Source organism: Ranitomeya imitator, chromosome 6, assembly GCF_032444005.1.
Source record: "Ranitomeya imitator isolate aRanImi1 chromosome 6, aRanImi1.pri, whole genome shotgun sequence".
In the NCBI taxonomy this organism is placed as follows: domain Eukaryota; kingdom Metazoa; phylum Chordata; class Amphibia; order Anura; family Dendrobatidae; genus Ranitomeya; species Ranitomeya imitator.
The window spans coordinates 431,515,329-431,540,690 of NC_091287.1; the positions used below are offsets into that span (position 1 = coordinate 431,515,329).

The 25,362-nt window shown below is 41.5% G+C and overlaps 1 protein-coding gene across 1 annotated transcript in view; it reads left to right on the top strand.

Moving 5' to 3' along the window:
• The window catches only part of LOC138642825 (lipoxygenase homology domain-containing protein 1-like), a 302,432-nt gene that overhangs the window by 180,683 nt on the left and 96,387 nt on the right, over positions 1-25,362 (top strand). The window contains exons 16-17 of the mRNA XM_069731356.1: positions 3,003-3,129; positions 5,783-5,925. Of these exons, the coding sequence (XP_069587457.1) occupies positions 3,003-3,129; positions 5,783-5,925 (270 nt within the window). The remainder of the gene's footprint in view (positions 1-3,002; positions 3,130-5,782; positions 5,926-25,362) is intronic.

The following is a 25,362-nucleotide window of genomic DNA, read 5'->3' on the forward strand; positions in this document are numbered from 1 at the left end:
CTGAGACTGTGGGATTAGTGAGGGTCCCGAGCAGTAGATCCATAGCGATAGGATGCGGAGCCGCTGAGCGGGTGTAGAAAAACTCGCTGAACTGTACTTTGGAGACAAGCCAGGCTGTGACAAAGTAGGGCAAAACAGTGTGCTGTACCAACCCTAGAGTAGACTATAGTGGAAGGAAACAATGTCAATGACAAGGCTCCTTGCTGTGAATGAAAAGTGCTTAAGGCTGTGTACTCGCTATCCCTTGTATATAACCCTCATCAAGTTCAGTATAGTTCCTATGTTTGAACAGAAGTCTCCTTTACTAATCTGTGAAACTCGTGGTCCTGGCCAGCCAATACCATCAGCTACCAGCGGCCTGTACTGGCCCAAGGTCCTCACAACACTAACACCCAGCCAGGACCCACAATTGTCTGTAAAGTGCCATGGGGTTTCGGACACATGACACTCACCTGTGGCTACCACTCTGGGCACCCTTACAAACATGTCAGTTATCCGGTCTTACTCAGTCAACAGTGACATCTCATCTCGTAAGTACCTTAGTGCACTATTGATTAAAGGAAAACAAACAAATGATGGACATGGCTCTTTTCCTGGACTACAGAGGAAGCCCCCAAACTCTAATTAAAGAACAATGTATCCAGAGAAGATTTCCTCTACCTTGAGAGATAGAATTACTTGAGATGGTGAAAGAAAGATAGTAGACTAATGGACTCCATCCAGATGCACAAGTAGTCAGTAATATCACACAGTTCTGCTCTGCTCCAGACACTTTGTAATCACACACAGCTTTGCAGTTAGATGAGAGGGGTGATCAGACAGTCTTACATTATATGTCTCTTACTGAAAAGCTGCTCTAAGTTTTGTGGGGGTGTGTTCTTTTTTCCCTTGTGCATTGCTGCCTGCTTATGATTGGTCAACCTCATGCAGGGTAAGAAGTACACTCCACCAGTGAAAAATCTTGGGTAATGAGTAATGACCTAAATTTTGCAAGATAATGTGTGCATAACTGAGAATAGAAATTGGAAGAAAAGTATGCTTTACTCAGCTCAGCTCTGCAGCCACTATTCCGTGATGTGGCCAGTTCAATGTGCTCAAAGTAGTGAAAGGTTCACTTTAAATAAGCGCTGTTTCAGGGCAAATACTATTAGAACCGGATTAGTAAAACCAGTTTAAAGAATATTTGTTGTGCAAAATGCCAAAGTTATTGCATGTACAGTTCATTGAGATTCAGGATCATTAATGGAAGCCACTAACGAAAAATATGAAGGAAAACTCCAGTCCCTTCCCACTTAGGACGGAGAACATCATGTAAGGCGTCTCCTATCTGCACGACTGAGGCCACATACTTACAGAAACGTTCCCTAATCACAATATAATACCCCATTATCAGGCCATCACCGTGATGCAATATTTTCTAACATACATTTTACAAGTCTCCAGGGTACACTTAAAACAAAGAAAATATCACACTAAAGGTAGGACTGTTTTTCTAGACAGTGCAGCTTACATTACTAAAGTTTATCACCGTGGGGAAGGTATTTTCCAACAGAGATTACACATCCAGTAATGGGCAAACTGTTAGTAATGAAGTCAAATTGAAAGAAATAAGAGCAGAATTGATAGTGTTTATACCGCCACCCCTGGCATGTTCCTTTTGTGATGTTATATATAATGAGAACAACAAGTGCGGCTGCAAAGAGTTCACAAATGTTTATATGCTCTTAAATAAAATCATTCAGAGGTCTCTGGAATAAACCGGCTGGAATGTGAGAGTCTGGGATCATTATGATGTGAGATTTGTTACTAACGATGAGGATAATCGCTGAAATGTAGCATTGTTTTACCATGAACTCTATAGGTATGGTCAGGTCACACATGCAGGTAGTGATGAGACCCACAGGGGCATCACTACTATGACATAAAAGAATGGGCTAAAAATGTCTTTAGAAAATTGTTTTATATAAAATTTTAGCAGAAAAGCAAGGATTTTCGGGAGGTTGCCCAGCATTAGAAAATAAAGGATCTGCTATGTCCATCAACGGCTTCCCATTTATCCAAGGGATGTGTTTGGATTTTCAGCACAGTACCGTTTATTTGAATAATAATGACACAGATACAATATTTTTGGACAACCCTTTTAATGCAGCATTTTTCGGGCTCGTGCAGACAATCGTATTTTCAGTCCGAGTGCGATCTGACAAAACAACAGATTGCACGCAGACCAATACAACCAAAGTCTGGGTACAAAGAAAGACACCACTCAAAAGTGTATAAAATCTAAAAATGTTTATTAAGGATTAAATGTGAAAAAGGCATGAACCAGAGAGTAAATGGGACATTTAAGAGGATTCAAAAGGGGATAAAATCAAGTAGATAAAAGTGGGAGGGGTTTTTTACAAAAAGTTAAGGGTAGCAAGGCAGTCCATATCAGACAAAGCAGGGAATATTTATGAACTTCATGATTCACGTAAGAATTTGCATGTAAGGCATGATACCGTAAATCATAGAACACACTATTAATACAGTATAGTGACAAAAATAATCAGTGCTCCTATATGAATATCATGCAGTATAATATTAGAAAACAAGATAAAAAGGCTTAATCATCAGTCCATATGTAATATAAAGGTAGTATAGAGCTTACCCATATTGAGGTGCAGGGACTCCACATATAATCACCAGTGCCCTAATGCATGTGGGGTCCCTTCACCTCAATAAGCATAAGCTCTATTCCCCCAGCCTTCCACATAGTAATAATTAATGTCAGCACATCCAGACTAACTGTAACCAGTGCTGTTGTGATCTAGATGTGTTATGTCTAGAAGCATCTGCAAAGCTTCAAGTGCTGGACGTGCATACGGGATTTGAGATTATTGAGAATGTGCTACCTCTTTTAAAAACTCTAAATGAAAATGTATAAGGTCCATGTTCTGATGCGGAGTCTGGTATGTTTCATCGTACGCTACTTCTGACCAGCTTTTTGTCCTTATGTTGTGCAGGTGCAGTTAAAGCATTCACAAAGTGGAGAGATTCTAGAATTTCCATTTCTACAGACTTTTGGTAGTAAAGAAAACAACTTGGCAGCTGAACTACCAGTTTTGAAACCTTCTGGACCTTTACTAACAGGTTTTTAATAATGATTTCAAAAATATACATCTTCTAGAATACACATAATAAAGAAGAGCAGTTCATTGCATTCCAGGCTCAAATTAATCTTATCTAGTAACGATTTAGGACCAACTGGGATACAGTCCTGGAAGACTATCATACTATTAATAGTATGTACTATAGTATTATAGTAATATATACATCGGGTTACTAAGTGCAGGGCCGCACTTAGTAACCCGATATTTACCCTGGTTACCATTGTAAAAGTAAAAAAAAAAAAACAGTACATACTTACATTCCAATGTCTGTCACGTCCCCCGGCGTCAGCTTCCCTGCACTGTGTAAGCGCCGGCCATAAAGCAGAGCGGTGACGTCACCGCTGTGCTCTGCTTTATGGCCGGCCGGCGCTGACACAGTCAGTGCGGGAAGCTGACGCCTGGGGACGTGACATACATCGGAACGTGAGTATGTACTGTTTTTTTTTTTTTTCTTTTACAATGGTAACCAGGGTAAATATCGGGTTACTAAGCGCGGCCCTGCGCTTAGTAACCCGATATTTACCCTGGTTACCAGTGAACACATCGCTGGATCGGCGTCACACATGCCGATTCAGCGATGGCAGCGGGTGATCAGCGACCAAAAAAAGGTCCTGATCATTCCCCAGCGACCAACGATCTCCCAGCAGGGGCCTGATCGTTGGTCGCTGTCATGCATAACGATTTCGTTAACGATATCGTTGCTACGTCACAAAAAGCAACAATATCGTTAACGAAATCGTTATGTGTGAAGGTACCTTTAGCTATTTATTTAAGTGCCTTTAATTTCCGTAATTTAAGGTGTTAGGAAAATACAATATGAAAAATGAACAACAAGAATGTAATTTAGAATGACGATTAAAAATTAATGTGTATTAAACAGGAAATGTTATGTATCAAAAGCAGTAAAAATAATAGCGCAAGTAAAAATGCTCAAAATACCTAAAAATGGGTAAAAAACTAAAAAATCTTATGGGACATAACAATGCGCTAAGGCAATAAACACAAAATGTTCTTCTTTCTCAAGGCCAAAATGAACCACATTCTTAAACCCTGGGTGATTTTTCATTTTTGCACTTCTGGTTCTTTCTCCAAGAGCCCATGACTATGGTTCTTGCAGATGCTATCAGACAGATCCCCAATGGTGTGTGCACACAACTTCTTTTTCAAGTAGATTACATCTGGAACTCACCTGAAAAACCAAAGCGAAACCGACACAAGCAAAAGGAAAAAACAACATTGCTGTGCACACGTTCAGTCTTTTGTTGCTTGTTTTAACCGCTTGATTATTCTTTGGGAAGCAGCCTGTTAGTTGTAGCTTGAATTATAGAAAACGAACCCTGCCTGAAGGGAAAACTGGCAGCAAAGATGCTCCCGGAAAAAAAGCGCCTATCCTGAAGCAGCGGTACCTAGGTAAACCTTCTCCAGTGCCCCAGCGTCTTAAGGACTTTGTGTGCACATACTCTAAATGCTGTTATTAGAGAAGAACAACAGCTCAGGCAAAAGTTTCCCTACAATCATGTACAAAAGAAAAGTAAAAGTGTACAATAAAAAAATGAAAACATATTGGAGAAAGAAAAGTCAGCATCAGGTTCTAAATAGATAATAAAATATATCGATTGTGAAAACCTAAAGGTTAACTATTATTTTAATTTTTATTGCATAAATGAATAGTACCCAGGAAAATAAAGAACTTTGTTATAAATAAAAAAAAAATCTGGTTCTTTCTTCATTCATTTTCAAAACTCTGAATTCCTGGGTAAAATCTGTATTCAGTGAAGACAGATTTTTACATAATATTTAAGAGAGGAGATGGCATTTGTTACTGAAAATATTGTATACAGAGGAGTGGAGAAGGAGGGAAGATCTACAGGCAGAGCTCCTCCCAATCTCATCTACATAGAATCTTATCAGTAGCAGCCGCCATGGCTTATCCCAGTAATGGAAAAATCTGTCTTCACTGAATTAAGACTTTACCAGGGAATTGAGAGTTTTTGAAAATGATGAGTCCTGATAACACATATTGAAAAGTTTCTCATTTGTACATGTACTGTTGATTTATGAAGTACAAATTAAAACAATGGTTACTCTTTAAAGGTTTGGGGCAGATTAAGGATAGCCAGGGCCACTCCCAAAAACATCATGTGACATGTCACGTGATATATTGGGTGTTTGGGGGAAGGACCACGCACTCTAAATTGCCCGGGACTCTGGCTGTTGATGGGTGAATTTTATGTAGGGTTTTAGGGACAGCAAGGGAAAGTCTACGTTGACTTGGGCACCACAACTTTTGTAGCTTCTAGGTGCCAACCTCCGCAGCTAGGCAGTACTAGACAATAGAGCTGCTTAGTGACAAATTCTTTATCTCCCATCAAACCTATATCCTTCAATAAGTTGTTTATATCCGGTCTTGTGGGTATATGTTAGTTTTCCTTTTTATACATATCTAATAAAATTAGTGTTTTACCCTTAATGAAGGGTATTTTTCTGATACTAGTGAGCACCTTTTAATTTTTTCCCCCATATATACTTTTCATACATTAAGGTATCGTACAAATCTGAAATTAACTTGTATTTCTTACAACGAAAGAAAGAATATCAATGCTGAAAAATAATATTTTTTTTTATTTTCACAGTAAAGTCCTATAAAATTTCTATCGCCATCAGTCAAGTTCCAAAGCTAGCTACAGACACAGATTTGTTCATTACCTTGTCTGGAACGATGGGCAACACTGGAAGAAGAAAGGTTAAATGCAAACGGAAAGCATTGTCTTCTAAGGTATAATGTTTTAATTAAATTAATAATTCAAGTTTCCATAAAAAGTTAACAATGGGTAGTAATAATGGTCTTTAAGCAGAACAAAGTGCCTCATTCCCTTCATTGTTTACCCAGTGAAAGCGATGTAAAGCATTTGTGGCTTTAGTCCCATCAATTACCGTCCATAATGCATTGGCACATTTAACAAATCACCGACAAACAACAAATGCCTGACTTAATAAAAAAATATTTTTCATTTTTATCCTCCATCCATCACTTCAATAAAACACATGGAAATAGATAAAAAGCACAAGCAAGGAGGACATAATAAAACACCATGATGGATACTTAACATAGCTGGCACAAAAAATTACAGGAGATCTTCTTAATGCTATTTTCAGTTTGCCTTCCACAAGTTGCACTTTGCTTGTTACAGGCATGTTTAACCAGTTCATGACTAGGCCATTCACCCTCATTCCTGACCAGGCATATTTTGTGTTATTTTTATACTGGCAGTTTTTTTCTCATTCAGATGTTCAAATCATTATTGCATCTTTTTTTATGATATGCGTGGCTTAAATTTTTTTGTTATTTTTCCCATTTTTTCCCCATGTTCTAGGATGATATCAGAGGGGAAAAAAGGAAATACGAGTCTGTTTTTCACATATTTTTTTACCACAAAGAACCACTGAAATACATTTTAAAATATGTTCACTTTTCCCTATCAATTGTTTTTAAGCTATCTTTTTCCTACTTTTTATTTATTCGTGTATTTTTTGTTATTTTATATATTGTGTCCCCAATAAGATTATAAAAGACCATTGATGGGACATTACTATATTTACATACGTTATTATTTATTTGATTTCCCCTGTAACTGGGGATGATATATTAGTCACAGTTACAGAGGATATGCAGCCTCCTGGCAGCATAACAGGGCTGAATGGGTCTTCTAGGACCAAGCAGCTTCTGTTCCCTCCCTGCACTTAGTGATACCATAACTGCTGGGTCCGGAGGAGGACACCCTTAGCGCTTCCTGTTTCTGTATACAGAGTTCTTGTTTGATGCTATGTATATAGCGATCGGGAAGGCAAAGACGGTATCAAACCATCTCTGCCTTCTCTATGTGAAGTCCAGCTATGCCTATCAGCTGGCTCCCTGCTCCCACAGCTGCACGATGTTGTGTAATTGCTCTACTAAGTAGTGATGTTTTAGAGTATCACTGCAGAGAAGAAGGCCGACTGCCTGGAGATTCATCACCTATGGGCATTCTGGAAGTAGTTAATGAATGAGACATGAAATTAAGCATATGGTTTTAGGACATACTACTACGGATGCAGCATTTCTTCACATAACACACATACCCTAATGTAGCAAGTTATCATGGGGCAAAAAAGTGTAATTTGACACCTAACGTAACATGCTCAATGGATTTTGCTCTATTAAAATGAGCTGTACTTTGCATTAATTAATAATAAAGGTTAACATAAGGAATATGTTGTAATATGTTGTATGTTGTAATATATCTTGTCAAATAAATCTGCTTCTTTCCCCATATATTCCCGTTCTGGCTGCATTCTGAACTTATCATATGCTCAGAAACAAACAGCTCAATTCCATCTTGCTCAGACAGGATGGCTATATGTTCCTACGATGAGTATTATGGGTGTAGCAACATGTAACGAGTTATATAGTGTTATATCTGTATGTCAGTATTTCTAGTCACCTGCATTATATTTTTTGTACTAGCTGTACAATCAAATGTCAGACTTGCTTTTTACTCCTTCCTATGTTTGGATTTTTTAAGTGATTCATTAATAAAGATTAAATTTGTTTATTATTAATGAAGCACTCCTCCAATCAATGTTTTTATTTTCATTGCAATCATCATATTATATATCACTGTGTACTTACAATTGCTCATTTTGCCTTTCTACCCAGCTAATTATTCTCTTTTCCAGTAGATCTATGACATCCCATGATTAAAAACTGACTAGCTGAATCATGCTAAGCTCTATGTAAAAAAAAAGTGGGTACATTTTCCCTGTAAAAGTCATGATTCACTGCAAATGTCCCTGGCAGCGGGAGGAGCAGAGCAGCTGGGTCAGGAGTTGAAGATGGGGAATGATAGATGCAGGGACAAGAGACATTCTATTTCTACATAGAACAGAGAAAAGAGAACAATTAGCTGGGTAGAAAGGCAAAATGAGCAATTGTAAGTACACAGTGCTATGTAATGTGATGATTGCGATATAATAAGAGGATAAAACTTTGATGAGAGAGTTTCTTTATGTCCGGCGTTTGTTCCTTGCTGGTGATTTGTTAAATGATAGCTTTCTGAGCTTAATAAAAGGAACCTGTCACCCCTGGGACGCTCTTAAGCTATTACTATGGGTATACAGCAGAGGCGTAGCTAGGGTTTTGGTTCAGGGGGGCGAAGCTTCTGAGTGGGCCCCTAACTAGGTAACCTTCATTACATAGTAACATAGTAACATAGTTAGTAAGGCCGAAAAAAGACATTTGTCCATCCAGTTCAGCCTATATTCCATCATAATAAGTACCCAGATCTACGTCCTTCTACAGAACCTAATAATTGTATGATACAATATTGTTCTGCTCCAGGAAGACATCCAGGCCTCTCTTGAACCCCTCGACTGAGTTCGCCATCACCACCTCCTCAGGCAAGCAATTCCAGATTCTCACTGCCCTAACAGTAAAGAATCCTCTTCTATGTTGGTGGAAAAACCTTCTCTCCTCCAGACGCAAAGAATGCCCCCTTGTGCCCGTCACCTTCCTTGGTATAAACAGATCCTCAGCGAGATATTTGTATTGTCCCCTTATATACTTATACATGGTTATTAGATCGCCCCTCAGTCGTCTTTTTTCTAGACTAAATAATCCTAATTTCGCTAATCTATCTGGGTATTGTAGTTCTCCCATCCCCTTTATTAATTTTGTTGCCCTCCTTTGTACTCTCTCTAGTTCCATTATATCCTTCTTGAGCACCGGTGCCCAAAACTGGACACAGTACTCCATGTGCGGTCTAACTAGGGATTTGTACAGAGGCAGTATAATGCTCTCATCATGTGTATCCAGACCTCTTTTAATGCACCCCATGATCCTGTTTGCCTTGGCAGCTGCTGCCTGGCACTGGCTGCTCCAGGTAAGTTTATCATTAACTAGGATCCCCAAGTCCTTCTCCCTGTCAGATTTACCCAGTGGTTTCCCGTTCAGTGTGTAATGGTGATATTGATTCCCTCTTCCCATGTGTATAACCTTACATTTATCATTGTTAAACCTCATCTGCCACCTTTCAGCCCAAGTTTCCAACTTATCCAGATCCATCTGTAGCAGAATACTATCTTCTCTTGTATTAACTGCTTTACATAGTTTTGTATCATCTGCAAATATCGATATTTTACTGTGTAAACCTTCTACCAGATCATTAATGAATATGTTGAAGAGAACAGGTCCCAATACTGACCCCTGCGGTACCCCACTGGTCACAGCGACCCAGTTAGAGACTATACCATTTATAACCACCAATTACAATTCGGTGATGCACCCAAATAGTGGAGGAGAACCTCAGCAGATGATTGCGCTATTACTAAAGATAAACTCTACATACAACCAACATGGATATTACCGCCATATGGTCAGTGGTAGATACCAGCCCTACAGAACATGTAAGAGATCACAGCACAGCTACAGATAATGTCTTACTGCTGATGTTCTCTGATGGAATTGTTCACTTTTCCCATCTTTTCCATCTGGCCCAGACCAACATGACAACTTCTTCCAGCTCAGACTCGTTTACAGAGAACATAACTAAGACACATTTCACTTCTCATATTCCAGCCCCATCACCATCTATTCCCAACCTGCATAAACTGCTCATCCTGCTGATATCCCAATACTGAGCCGCTGCTGCCGTATGTGTCCCTATTACTGCACCTGATACCCCGATACTGAGCCGCTGCTGCCGTATGTGTCCCTATTACTGCACCTGATACCCCAATACTGAGCCGCTGCTGCCGTATGTGTCCCTATTACTGCACCTGATACCCCAATACTGAGCCGCTGCTGCCGTATGTGTCCCTATTACTGCACCTGATACCCCAATACTGAGCCACTGCTGCCATATGTGACCCTATTACTGCCCCGATACCCCAATACTGAGCCACTGCTGCCGTATGTGTCCCTATTACTGCCCCTGATACTCCAATACTTAGCCGCTGCTGCCATATGTGTTCCTATTACTGCACCTTATACCCCAATACTGAGCCGCTGCTGCCGTATGTGACCCTATTACTGCACCTGCTGTGTGGTTTTCTGCACCTTCTAAATTCTAAAGCAACCCTCTAGAATATAGTAATGCTGGGTGCAAGTGCCCTAGAAAACAGTGCCCACATTTTGCTCCCTAGAAAGTAATATTGCCATGTGTGCCCCTTTGATATTCACAGTAACCTGAGATCCCTTATTACAAAAAGTGCCCACTTTACATTTAATAATGTCCCGAGTCTTCCCCCCCGTACAGCTCCCCTATGCAGTATAATGCCCCCTCATTGTATAGTACCATCCACACAGTATACTGACCCCTTAGCAGACCTCAAACTGTTTGATGGCTCCAACACTGTATGATGGCCCCTTCACTGTAATCTCCACACTGTATGATGGCCCACTAGATGGCCTCCATATAGTATAATGCACCAGATCATCCTAAATATAGTATAATGCACTCCCCATCGGTCTCCATATAGTATAATGCACTCCCCATAAGCCTCCATATAGTATAATGCACTCCCCATAGGACTACATATAGTTTAATGCACTCCCCATAGGACTCCATATAGTATAATGCACTCCCCATAGGACTACATATAGTTTAATGCACTCCCCATAGGACTCCACATAGTATAATGCACTCCCCATAGGCCTACTCTATAGCACAAGACAGCACCCCCATAGACAGATCCTGTAGTATAAGACAGCACCCCATAGGCAGATCCTGTAGTATAAGGCAGCACCCCATAGGCAGATCCTGTAATATAAGGCAGCACCCCATAGGCAGATTCTGAAGTATAAGGCAGCACCCCATAGGCAGACCCTGTAGTATAAGGCAGCACCTCATAGGCAGACTCTAGTAAAAGGCAGCACCACATAGGCAGACCCTATAGTAAAAGGCAGCACCCCCATAGGCAGATTCTGAAGTATAAGGCAGCACCCATATAGGCAGATCCTGAAGTATAAGGCAGCCCCCTATAGGCAGATCCTGAAGTATAAGGCAGCCCCCCTATAGGTAGATCCTGAAGTATAAGGCAGCACCCCTATAGGCAGATCCTGAAGTATAAGGCAGGCCTCCTATAGGCAGATTCTGAAGTATAAGGCAGCACCCTTATATGCAGATCCTGAAGTATAAGGCAGCCCCCTATAGGCAGATCCTGAAGTTTAAGGCAGCACCCTTATAGGCAGATCCTGAAGTATAAGGCAGCCCCATAAATAAAGCAATAAATAAATTCTCACCTCTCTTCCTCCTTGTTCCAGCGGTGCTCCGACCTCCCGCTCATCTTCTGACAGCGGGCACCAGGTGGTGATGTCATCGAGTCCACTGTCAGCGTCGGTGACGCCATACGCTGACAGCAGGGGATGAAGGCAAAAGGAGGGCAGCGCAGCGCTCCTTCCCTCATCAGTATGGTGAAGGGCGGGGGGCCTACTACTGGCACTGGGCCCCCCGGCCTGCTCAGGGGCCCCATAGCAGGCGGCAGAGTAGTGAGATCGATTTTCCCTGCTCTGCCGCAGAAGGTAACTGATACAGTTACAGTAGCGCAGCTCCGGGTGGGCCCCCTCTGAGCTCTGGGCCTGGGGCGATGGCCCCCTCTGCCCCCCCCCCCCCCGGTAGCTACGCTACTGGTATACAGGTGATAGAATGGTTAAACTAGTCTTACCTGTATGACTCATAGATGTGGTCTAGATGTGATCTATTATGCTAATGATTCCTTCCAGGCTCCAGGGCGTGGGGTGCCTGGAAGAAATCTCTGCCTCTTGTCTTCATTACAATACCACCCCCTTCCATGCACGTCACACTTCCCTGTGACGTGCAGTTGTGGTGCCGTAATCCCGCGCATGCGCCATGCACTAGTGCGGTTATGAGTACCTTATCTGCCCTTCTATGGGCAATATCTTCATCCTGCTGCTGTGCAGGTGCTTGCGAGTCACTGCGCAGTAGCAGTGCCTAGCCTGCTGCCTGCACAGAGGCATACAGGTAAGAGTAGTTTAACCATTCTATTATCTGTATGCCCATAGCAATAGCTCAAGAGATTCCCTTTAATTACTGTTTATTGCATGCATTAGGTAAAAGTAATTTGGGACACACAATGTACTCTGTTTTTCTCCCTAGTTTGGGATGAGTACTTAAATATTTTGCTTAGTGAAAGAAGACACAATCTCATCGCCAATCTATCTAATAAAAGCTTCTCTAAGAAAAGCCATATGGACTGGTCAGGTGTCTAAAGCTAGAAATATAGCATGTGTCTTTCAGCTTAGATTTATTTCATCAAAAGTAGTTATTTAGTTTTCTGCGCACCAAAATAGAAGTAAACAGCTGTAATATCTTCAGCCGAGGACTTCAGGATTTGAAAATGCTGATGTTTTCTAATCAGCCACGTAGAATGCCGGATGATGTTAAGGTACCTTCACACATAACGATATTGTTAACGATATCGTTGCTATTTGTGACGTAGCAACGATATCGTTAATGAAATCGTTATGTGTGACAGCGACCAACGATCAGGCCCCTGCTGGGAGATCGTTGGTCGCTGAATAAAGTCCAGAACTTTATTTCGTCGCTGGACTCCCTGGAGACATCGCTGGATCGGCGTGTGTGACACCGATCCAGCGATGTCTTCACTGGTAACCAGGGTAAACATCGGGTAACTAAGCGCAGGGCCGCGCTTAGTAACCCGATGTTTACCCTGGTTACCATGCTAAAAGTAAAAAAAAACAAACACTAGATACTTACCTAACGCTGTCTGTCCTCCAGCGCTGTGCTCTGCACTCCTCCTGTACTGGCTGTGAGCCGGAAAGCAGAGCGGTGACGTCACCGCTCTGCTTTCCGGCTCCCAGACAGTACAGGAGGAGAGCAGAGAAGCAGAGTGCAGCGCTGGAGGACAGACAGCTGTAGGTAAGTATCTAGTGTTTGTTTTTTTTTACTTTTAGGATGGTAACCAGGGTAAACATCGGGTAACTAAGCGCGGCCCTGCACTTAGTTACCCGATGTTTACCCTGGTTACCGGCATCGTTGGTCGCTGGAGAGCGGTCTGTGTGACAGCTCTCCAGCGACCAAACAGCGACGCTGCAGCGATCCGGATCGTTGTCGGTATCGCTGCAGCGTCGCTAAATGTGAAGGGGCCTTTAATTAGTAATTTTGTTCTCTAAAGTAAATGATATGGCTTTACCTCACATCATAATGCTAAAGCAATTCTGCAATTCTCCTTGAATATGCCAGAAAGGCTTGCTTAAAATAAAAGCCAACCTGTCAGGGTATCCTCTTCTACATTCTTCATTGGTCTATCAGTTTGGTTGCTTGTTTCATTATTATGTTGTTTTTGTTATAAGTCAAAGGTGATCATTATTTTGCTACAAAATCCCTTCACATATTTATTTTCAATGCCTGAACCTCTCTAGCATATTAAAGGGTTATTTCCAAAATAACAAGTTATTCCCTATACTTGAATAACTTGCTAATCACTGAGGAGCCACCTGCCGACCATCAGCGATCCCAAGAATGGGACTTTGAAACCCCCAGCGGTTTGCCCAAACAGTAGTTTCTGACCACAAATGAGGTATTGCTGCATTCAGGAGAAATTGCTTAACAATTTTCAGGGTCCCATTTTAGCTTGTAGTCTTTGTAGAACTGAAATTTAAGGTTAAAACAACATATCAGTGGTTAAAATTTAATGTTTCTATCTTCATGGCCCATTGGTGTAAAATTCCTTAAAACACCTGTATTGTTAACATGCTCACTGCACCACTAGATGAAGTTTCAAGAGTGTAGTTTGTTAAATGGGATCACTTTTGGGGGAGGTTTGCTGTCCTGGCAACTTGAGGGCTCTGCTAATGTGACGTAAGGCTCACAAATCATTCCATCAAAATCTGCACACCAAAAATGTGTTCCTTCCCATCTGAGCTTTGTAGTGTTCACGAGCAGCACTTAGTGTCCACATATGGCATACTCAGGAGAAACTAGGTAACAAATTATGGGGTTGACTTCCCGCTTTACCCTTTGTGATAATCAAAATATGAACCTAAAGCAATATTTTAGTAGGAAAAATGTTATTTTTCATTGTCACTGCTTTATTAAATTTTGCAAATCACCTGTGGGCACATTATGCTCACTAGACACCCTGAGAGAGGCCATAGCCGAAACGCGCATCGAGGTGGATGTTATTTTTGCAGGAAGAAAGCATGCGAGTTACCGCAGTGACAATTTATACAAGTGCTGGCATTATACCATTATGTATAATTGACTTCCCATGATACACCGTACTTTACAAATTCTGGGTGTGCACTCCTCTATTTATGAATCTTTGTATTCTTAGCGTTACCGTCCTGATCCTTAATAAAGGATGATTATATTTTAATATATATTTTTGTTTATACTGGGCTTTTATGGTCAGTCAGTTTTTTGTCCTCCTTCCTATTGTTATTATACCGACTGTCCATGTTTTTGCCATCACTGTAATGTGCACCACTGGGAGGTGGAATTATTTATATATACTTATTCACTACATTAATTTTGTCACACCCATTTGCTAATTTCCTTACTTCTCCTTACCTAGATGGAGTTGTGTAGTTTCCAAAATGGGGTCACATGTGGGGGTTTCTGCTGTTTTGGTACTTTGCGAACTCTTCAAAAGTAACATGGCATCTACAATCTCTTCCAGCCAAACTTACGCACCAAAAGTTAAATAGTGGTCCTTCCTTTCTGAGTTCTTCGATTTGGCCAAATAATAGTTTCCAACCACAATTTGAGTATCAGCGTACAATGTGAAGCCTGTTTTTTAAAGTTACCCTTGTGAAAATGAAATAGTAGAGAGAAACATCATTTTTAATTTCCACGTTATAAATTCGATGAAGTACCTGTGGGTTCATAAAACTCACAACACCCACAGATGAATTCCTTGAGGGTTGTAGTTTAAAAAATGCTGTCACTTCTGGTAGAACTCTGCTGTTTTAGCATTTTGGGGGCTTTTCAAATGCAATATGGTGTCCAAAATCTAGTCCAGACAAAATTACAGCCAAATAAATAGTGCTCCGTCCCTTCTGAGCCCTATGGTGTGCCTAAACAATAGTTTCTGGCTACATATTGGGTATCTGCTCATTTAGGAGAAACTGTACAACAAATTGTTGCCTTTTTTATTACTCTTGTGACAATGACAAAATTAGAGCTAAAATAACACTCTTGGGAGGAGGGGGAATAACAATACATTTTTTCATTCCCTTAGAATTAATTCCTAAAAAGATAACCTTCATGAATGCTTTTTTTTATTACTTTGAGAGGTGCAGCTTAAAATGCAGTCTTTTGGATTTTTTTTCCTAACATATACATCCCTGAAAGTTTCTTCAGAAGTAAAGCATTCCTTAAAAAGATAGCTTTTGTAAATTAAAAAAAAAATGCCTGGACTGAAACCATGACTATTAAGTAAAAATATTCAAAGTTTATTAAGTACAAATATGAAATGTTCGTAAAATCCAAAGTATAGATACAAAGACACATTGGTGAGCAAGAAACTGAAGGGACCCAAAAACAAAGTTTTCTCCTTGGCCCATGACAGCTCCACAGAGAGAGGGGATCCACCCATCAGGGCAGGAAACCTACAGATAAAAAGGGCGGTACCTCTCTCCCACATCAGTTGATTTCCTGTCCCTGATGGGGAACCTACAGTCGGCGTACAAGGAACATACCTGAGGATCGTCATGGGATGCCAGGCCCAGCCAGACCGATCCAGGCACCGGGGGTTCCCTGCCTTGGCTGATGCGGTATCCTGAGGGTGTGCGGGGTGAGGCAACAGAGAAGAGGATTGCCGCATGCTACCTCTCCCAGAATCTTCTCCAGCCCAGGTACAAGCAACCACTGGGGCTGAGACCAGGGAATGCCAGGCCCGCCTAGACAAATCCAGGAGAGGTCCCCTGCTGTGGCCGATGCGGTATCCTGAGGCACCACTGCTGAGGTCAGTGGGCTTTTAGGGTGTGTGGAGAGAGGCAGCAGAGAAGAGGATCGCTGCATGCTGCCTCTCCCAGAATCTTCTTCAGCCCGGGTACAAGCAGCCGATGAGGGGCTGGTACCGGCAGACTCGCTCCCGGCACTTCCAGGTGTGGGTACGCACTCACGGTGTGGGCCAAGGAGCAAAGATCATACATTTTGATAAAATTATACATTTTATAAATATTGGCAGTTAACAGTACAATATAGAATCATGGATTATAATAGTATTATGGGTCATGATATCAGAGAAACCACAGGCATAACTATCAAATGGGAGCTTATGAGATATGCTTGTCTTCATATATCAATATAATAACTATACTGCATCCAATCATATTATTATGTTGTAAATGTGCTGAAAAAACAGCAACAAAAAATAATAAAATGTATAGGCAGTAGGAAAATAGTCCTTTTGCTTAAAGATAGTATTGCCCTAATACAGAATCATAAATGAATGCTAAAGCGCCCATATCATATAGCAATAGATAATGTACCTGTGGTCATAATAAGTGGAATCGGCACTGCCAGAAAGAAAACACATGGAGGGCAGGCAGGCGTCTTAGGCTTCTTTCACACTAGCGTCGGAATCTCCCCGTCGCAATGCGTCGGGGAGAGATTCCGACGCTAGCGTTTAGCGCATTGCACAATGGAGGCAGCGGATGCATTTCTCCGGCGCATCCACTGCCCCATTGTAAGGTGCGGGGAGGTGGGGGCGGAGCGTGGGGGCTCCATGGGGGCGGAGGTGGGGGCGTCAGGAGCAAAAAACGTTACATGTAGCGTTTTTTGCTCCCGACAGTCCGCCAAAGCACGACGCATTCGTCGCTCGACGGATGCGACGTGTGGCAATCCGTCGCAAATGCGTCGTCAATGCAAGTCTATGGGGAAAAAACGCATCCTGCAAGCACTTTTGCAGGATGCGTTTTTTCTGCAAAACGACGCATTGTGACGGATTGCAGAAAACGCTAGTGTGAAAGTAAAGTGCCATGGAATAAATGGCGCTATAACAATAAATAATAAAAATAATAATAATAAAGTAGCCTTAGATGGTGCATTAGACGTGGGGGCAAGAAGCATTTTTAAACACAGGAAGCACTAAGGACACTGCTTCTATTGTGGGCTCTGGCAGGCTTCCCCCTAGCCATGAGCGATCAGCATTTAGAAATGCAGACTGCAGGGTTGGTCAGCACAGCAGCAGCAGCAGTGGCTGTCACAGCAGAAAGAAAAATGAGCAGATCAAGGGGACCCGTCCCATCACCAGGAGCATGGTAACAATGGGAGTAGGCATTCCCAGCGCAGCAAGAACTCCAGTGTGGCATTGAGCGCAAGTGAGAATTCATCTCTAAGAGTTGTTACTCCTCCTAACCGGGTACCCCTTCTTCCGTCAGAATGGTAAGTGATCTACGTGAACGTCCACCTTATAATTAGGGCCCCATGTTCTTTTCTCCCTTTAAGGAAGGGAAAGTACGTGCAAGACTAGGCAGAGGACCTGTGCGCTCTGCATGTAAGTGTTACCCACTACGTGTGAAAAAAAAGCTCTGCAACTCCTGCATAGAGCAAATAATCTGAGAAGAGAGCCTGAGATTTGCCTCAGTTCTTAGATCCCTAATAAAATCGCAGGTAGGAAATGCCCCTGAGGCCGGGTCTAGTAGTGCAGAGAGTGGAGAAGGGACTCAGATATATCCAGTTCATCATCATCGGGGGGGGGGGGAGGAGTGGTTGCAGCTCTTTTCTCTTAGAGGAGACCGATAGCCTTATCTAGGCGCCCAGACCCTCGCCAAAAAAAAAAGGATTTTTTTCCCCTAAATGAGAAATTTCCATCCCTAATTTACCGTAAAAGGTGGAAGAAACTAGAGAGAAAGAACCTTCTACTCCCAAAAAGGAAATTTCCATTTGGGTTTCTGTTCCCTTTGAGCCATGGGGTGTTAAAGGACCCCATGGACAAAAAAAGCAGATATGTTTCTGAAGGGTTCATGGGAGGCCACCAGCTGGATTCACAGCTAAAGGAGAAAACCTCTAGGGACACAGCGGACTCGGTCAGGCTAGCTGCCAGATCTGCAGTCTTCTCCAATGCAGCTCGATGAGCCCTATGGCTTAGGTGTTGGCCAGGAGATCTCCAGACAAAATCAATACTTTGCTCCATCTCCTGTGAGGGAGAGTTCTTGATTGGGCCCATGCCTGATGATATTCTGGTTATCCCAATGAGAGTTTTCCCGGGGGGGTTGTGTCTCTTTCTCCCGGCCTGGTAAGAATATCAACAGCGCATGGATATAGGACCTGATAAAAATCCGTTCTAAATCTTTATTTCCTCTCTCCTCCCCATCCTGTTTTAAGGAAACTGAACAAGCTGCTGAAAGTTCAAATCTTCAGGATGGAAACAATAAAGGCATTAGAAAAAGGCTGTTTCCATTCTGTTTCATGATTGTTCTGGAGTTAAACGACACATACTATCACGTCCCCATCCACAAAGACCATCGGAATTTTCTCAGGATGATATTCCCAATAAATGAGGTGATAAAACACTATCAGTTCATGGCCTTCCCATTCAGTCTAGCCATAGCTCCAAGGGTGTGCACCAATTAGTGGTGGAGGTGATGGCACATTTGAGGGAACAAGATACCATAACTGTCCCGTACCTAGACGATTTTCTGACAGTAGACCCCGGCGTGGCAAGAACCAATTAGCCAATTAGAAAAAGTCATGGGTTCCTTGACCAGCTTAGGATAACTTTTGAATCTAAGGAAATCCAAACTGTGGCGAGCCAAGTACAGGAATACCTGAGTATCATTCTAGATTCAAACAAACAGGAGTGTCGCCTTCTGTCGGAAAAAGTTCTGAAAATCATAGGCCGGGTATCTCAAACAAGGGACTTCCCCTCTGTGGTTTTGCAGGAAGCAATGTCCCTCCTAGGCTACAGGACATCCTGTATTCCAGTCGTTCATTGGGCTCAGGTACACACCAGAGAGTTGCAGTGGGAAATTTTGGTCAGTCAAAAGCTCTCTAAAAGGCAATTTAGAAGGGCAATTTACTGTATCATCAAAAACTGTACTCTTGCCAGAATAGTGGATGAGGATAATCAACTTAACCAGAGACATTCCGTGGTTTACTCCAATCTCTCAGGTCCCCACCACACACGTAAGCCCCAGGGGTTGGGGGGCTTTCCTGAATGACCAGATAATTCAAAGGGTCTGGACAGAGGACTTAAGATCAGTATCCTCAAACATGAAGGAACTATTGGCATTGAAGTTCGCCCTCCTAGATTTCTTGAACACTCTTCAGGGTCACCATGTAACAGTACTCTCAGATGACCGAGTTCTGGTATCTTACTTAAATCACCAGGGACCCAGCTGACACAGGGCAAGGGGAACTGAATTGGGCAGTGTTCGATCAGATTGCAGAAGGTGAGGTTGTCCACTCATAGATCTGTTCACCAACAGTCAGAACAAGAAGGCAATAGACCCTAAAGGGAACCCCATTGAATTGGATGCCTTCATGATCCCAGGGGACCACCTTCTAGTGTATGCTTTTCCCCCGATTGCCCTGATTCTGGTGGTTCTGAAGGAAATTCGGGAAGACAGGGCAAAAGTGATCTTAATAGCCCCTTCTGAGTCTGGGTAATAGGGGTTTTTCACCAAACTTAATCTCTACATTGCTACAAAGTAGGGAACCTGTAACCACCAATCTGTATGTAAGTCGTGGCTTTAGGGGCCCCATACAATCACAAACGGGCTAGCAATCAGTAGATATCCAGGTTCATCAAAACATCAGCCAGGTCTAAACCCATTCCTTTCTTGGAGAACTGCTCCTGGGGATTTAAACTTGGTCCTTACAAAGCCCTAACCAAACCTCCTTTCGAACCCCTGACAGAAGCTTCACTGAGAATCCTGTCTTCTAAAATGTCACATCTAGTAGCTCTCGTATGGGTAAGGTCAGTGACCTTCAGGCATAGTTGGCCAGCCCTCCTTTCACACAAATCTCGGTGGAGTGGGTTATTCTTAAGAATGACCCGGCCTACCTACCGAAAGTGGTGTCGCATTTCCATAGATAGGAGATTTCCCTCCCTTATTTCTGTCCCAAACCCAAAAATAGAGAAGGAAAAGAATTACATACACTAGATGTCAGAACGTGCTTAATTCAATACCTAGCGGCCATAAGAGAGTGAAGGAAGGATAGGTCTCTCTTACTGTGATTTTAGGGTCCTCAAAAGGGGGCAAAAAGCTTCTAAGTGCATGCTGGCAAGATGGATAAGAACGCCATCACCCGGTCATACTCCTTGCGTGGGGTGGTCATCCCTGAGAAAACAAAGGCCCACTCAACAAGAGCGATATTGACTTCCTAAGCCCATGACGGCACCCGTACATTTCCTCTATTCACATGTGGGTGTGCACACTTAGTTTAGTTGATATTATGTTTGAGGTTGCCACGCGGTGTCTCCATTAAGCTTCATAGGAATGATAAATATTTTTTCTGTTATGTTATCAAGCTGAAGTTCCTCTAGTGCTCTGTAAGTAACTGATGTGGGAGAGAGGTACCGCCCTTTTTATCTGTAGGTTTCCTGTCCCTGATGGGCGGATCCCCTCTCTCCGTGGTGCTGTCATGGGCTCAGAGAAATAACATTATCGGTAAGTACTGTAACTACATTTTTACCTTTTATAGAGCAATTTAGATGTACCGAACAATCATATAAGTATGATGCAATAAGCCTGTGGTTACAATGCACAATCAGTCAGTATGAATAACCATATACATATATCTGGTATACAAAATATATATATATCCCACAGTTGAAGGCATTACAACGATAATCCTATATACCGTAACAAATTTTACTTAGTACGGAAACTCACCCAATGCGCTTTTCACAAATGCTTTCAGTCTTGGCATTTTTTGCTTAGTTTTGGGGTTTTTCCGTGTCTTATAGTGCCTTTTGGAACACATTACCTTCATCTGAGTTTTTTTTCAGATTTCTGATGTTTTTCTTGTACATTTTTCTCACTTCTCTCATCCTACCAAAAAAAAGACATTTCAAAAATTAAGTTGATGTAAAGTAGACATATATTAAGTGTTATTTATTTACTATTACTATCTATCTTAAGGGCATAAAATGTCAAAATTAAAAATTTGCCATTTTTCTTCATTTTTTATAAAAAATTTTGAGTTTTACAAATAAAAACAAATCATATTGATCTAAGTTTGCCACTGACATAAAATACACGATGTCATGAAAAATCAATCTCAGTACCACTATGATATGTAGAAGCATTCCTATTCTCATTTTTGGAAGGATATCTTAAGTTAAAAATAATTTATTTAATTGCTTTCTTTTAATTTATAACATCTCCACTTTTCATTTTTCACCTGTTTTTATAACTTTTTTTTCCACTAAGCCAAAACTCAAAATAACTTGAACGTCAAAATGTGAATGTATTTGGAAAATAAAAAGGCCACCTAAAATAATGTCACCTCTTATTAAGTGGCCACTCATGTCTTCATTAAAGCTGTTAATGAAACTTGGGCTGAAAGGTGGCAGATGAGGTTTAACAATGATAAATGTAAGGTTATACACATGGGAAGAAGGAATCAATGTCACCATTACACACTGAATGGGAAACCACTGGGTAAATCTGACAGGGAGAAGGACTTGGGGATCCTAGTTAATGATAAACTTACCTGGAGCAGCCAGTGCCAGGCAGCAGCTGCCAAGGCAAACAGGATCATGGGGTGCATTAAAAGAGGTCTGGATACACATGATGAGAGCATTATACTGCCTCTGTACAAATCCCTAGTTAGACCGCACATGGAGTACTGTGTCCAGTTTTGGGCACCGGTGCTCAGGAAGGATATAATGGAACTAGAGAGAGTACAAAGGAGGGCAACAAAATTAATAAAGGGGATGGGAGAACTACAATACCCAGATAGATTAGCGAAATTAGGATTATTTAGTCTAGAAAAAAGACGACTGAGGGGCGATCTAATAACCATGTATAAGTATATAAGGGGACAATACAAATATCTCGCTGAGGATCTGTTTATACCAAGGAAGGTGACGGGCACAAGGGGGCATTCTTTGCGTCTGGAGGAGAGAAGGTTTTCCACCAACATAGAAGAGGATTCTTTACTGTTAGGGCAGTGAGAATCTGGAATTGCTTGCCTGAGGAGGTGGTGATGGCGAACTCAGTCGAGGGGTTCAAGAGAGGCCTGGATGTCTTCCTGGAGCAGAACAATATTGTATCATACAATTAGGTTCTGTAGAAGGACGTAGATCTGGGAATTTATTATGATGGAATATAGGCTGAACTGGATGGACAAATGTCTTTTTTCGGCCTTACTAACTATGTTACTATGTTACTATGTTACTATGTTACATTTTATTTAAATGCCGTTCAGTATATTGTGAAAATAATGTAAGATCTGCAATGCCTTCTTTTCATGTCTTTCATCTCCTTTCTAAGGAACTTAATTGCCTTTTTGAATGCGTTATCTACATAAAGCAGACCTTGATAGAGGAGAATGTGTCCCCCTGGGGGGTATACAGTTATTTTAAAGAGTCGCCAGTCTAAGTTGTAAATCTAAATTCAATATGATGGTCCCAAAATTTACTCGAAGAAATGCCATATGTTTCTTCATTATGTCTATATCTTTGTGCTGCTTTGATATAATTAAAAATAATAAATGGAAAGTCAACTTATAAAAAAATCCTATTGTAGGACAGTCAGTCAAATGTAAGCGAAAGGGGGTGACCCACTATTGGGACCATCTATAGAGAGTACAGCAGCAAGTGTTCATTTTCTCTGCATCACCACATAGGGCATTGCATGATGATTATTAAAATTTAAAGGGCTGCATGAAAATATAGGATCCTCCAAAGAAAGAGCTCCTTGGAGCCATTTTTATCTCCAGTTAATAGACGATGATTAGTTCTATTAAAACAGAATTCTTACAGTATTTTAAATTGGGTGTACAAAGAAGACATCCTCTTTAAAGTTACTCTTCAGTAGTACCATTGAGAAAAAAAATCTACTGTAGATCTGACCATCTTCAAACCTGTCATTTTCTAGGTTAACGTTAACTTTTTTTTTGCATGAGCAGAACGTATCAAGTTTACGAGTGATAGAGATACATTCATTAAATGTAGTAAATGGAAAATGGAACAATGATTCTATTTGTTTGTCTAATTATTCTTTAAAACTTGAATCTTTCTAGTTCTTGATGTTATCGTTGATTCTACCCTATATTTAGATACAATACACCTAGTGATGATGGTACCATAGCAACTGCAGTCTCGGAGGGAAATATTAGCAAAACTTGATCTTTGCTTTTCTAGCTTATTGCTTCTCATTATTTCTATAAATGCTAAAAGTGTTTGTTTTTCTTCTAATCATTAAGAGGATTTTAGTCTTTTATGTAATCTTAAATCATATTTTCATAGTCAAGATAAAAATCAAAAAGTATAATTGATGTCTTAGAGAAGCAAAATCGTGTTAGCGAAACTGGAAAAGTACACTGATCAATCCAAAGTATCTACGGTTCATTGTGAACATCATCTCAGATCTAAGGACACAAATGTGTGCATTGTCCTAAGACTGGGCTTACCGATTGCAGTACATGTACCCCATGCCCGTTCTGTGGAAGGTGAAGGCACCATACCTTTGTTGTACAGCAATATGTATCATAATCTAATTTATTACTGTTGGGGGTACTGTATCTGTCGGCAAAAAAAAATCACATAAATATTTCATTAATCTTTTTATCCTATTTTTTTCATGCTGCAAACTACATATATACAGTACAGACCAAAAGTTTGGACACACCTTCTCATTTAAAGATTTTTCTGTATTTTCATGACTATGAAAATTGTACATTCACACTGAAGACATCAAAACTATGAATTAACACATGTGGAATTATATATTTAACAAAAAAGTGTGAAACAACTGAAATTATGTCTTATATTCTAGGTTTTTCAAAGTAGCCACCTTTTGCTTTGATGACTGCTTTGCACACTCTTGGCATTCTCTTGATGAGCTTCAAGAGGTAGTCACTGGGAATGGTCTTCCAACAATCTTGAAGGAGTTCCCAGAGATGCTTAGCACTTGTTGGCCCTTTTGCCTTCACTCTGCGGTCCAGCTCACCCCAAACCATCTCGATTGGGTTCAGGTCTGATGACTGTGGAGGCCAGGTCATCTGGTGTAGCACCCCATCACTCTCCTACTTGGTCAAATAGCCCTTACACAGCCTGGAGGTGTGTTTGGGGTCATTGTCCTGTTGAAAAATAAATGATGGTCCAACTAAACGCAAACCGGATGGAATAGCATGCCGCTGTAAGATGCTGTGGTAGCCATGCTGGTTCAGAATGCCTTCAATTTTGAATAAATCCCCAACAGTGTCACCAGCAAAGCACCCCCACACCATCACACCTTCTCCTCCATGCTTCACGGTGGGAACCAGGCATGTAGAGTTCATCCGTTCACCTTTTCTGCGTCGCACAAAGACACGGTAGTTGGAACCAAAGATCTCAAATTTGGACTCATCAGACCAAAGCACAGATTTCCACTGGTCTAATGTCCATTCCTTATGTTCTTTAGCCCAAACAAGTCTCTTCTGCTTGTTGCCTGTCCTTAGCAGTGGTTTCCTAGCAGCTATTTTACCATGAAGGCCTGCTGCACAAAGTCTCCGCTTAACAGTTGTTGTAGAGATGTGTCTGCTGCTAGAAATCTGTGTGGCATTGACCTGGCCTCTAATCTGAGCTGCTGCTAACCTGCGATTTCTGAGGCTGGTGACTCGGATAAACTTATCCTCAGAAGCAGAGGTAACTCTTGGTCTTCCTTTCCTGGGGCGGTCCTCATGTGAGCCAGTTTCTTTGTAGCGCTTGATGGTTTTTGCCACTGCACTTGGGAACACTTTCAAAGTTTTGCCAATTTTTCGGACTGACCGACCTTCATTTCTTAAGGTAATGATGGACACTCGTTTTTCTTTACATAGCTGCTTTTTTCTTGTCATCATACAAATTCTAATAGTCTATTCAGTAGGACTATCAGCTGTGTATCCACCAGACTTCTGCACAACACAACTGATGGTCCCAGCCCCATTTATAAGGCAAGAAATCCCACTTATTAAACCTGACAGGGCACACCTGTGAAGTGAAAACCATTCTTGGTGACTACCTCTTGAAGCTCATGAAGAGTGTGCAAAAGAAA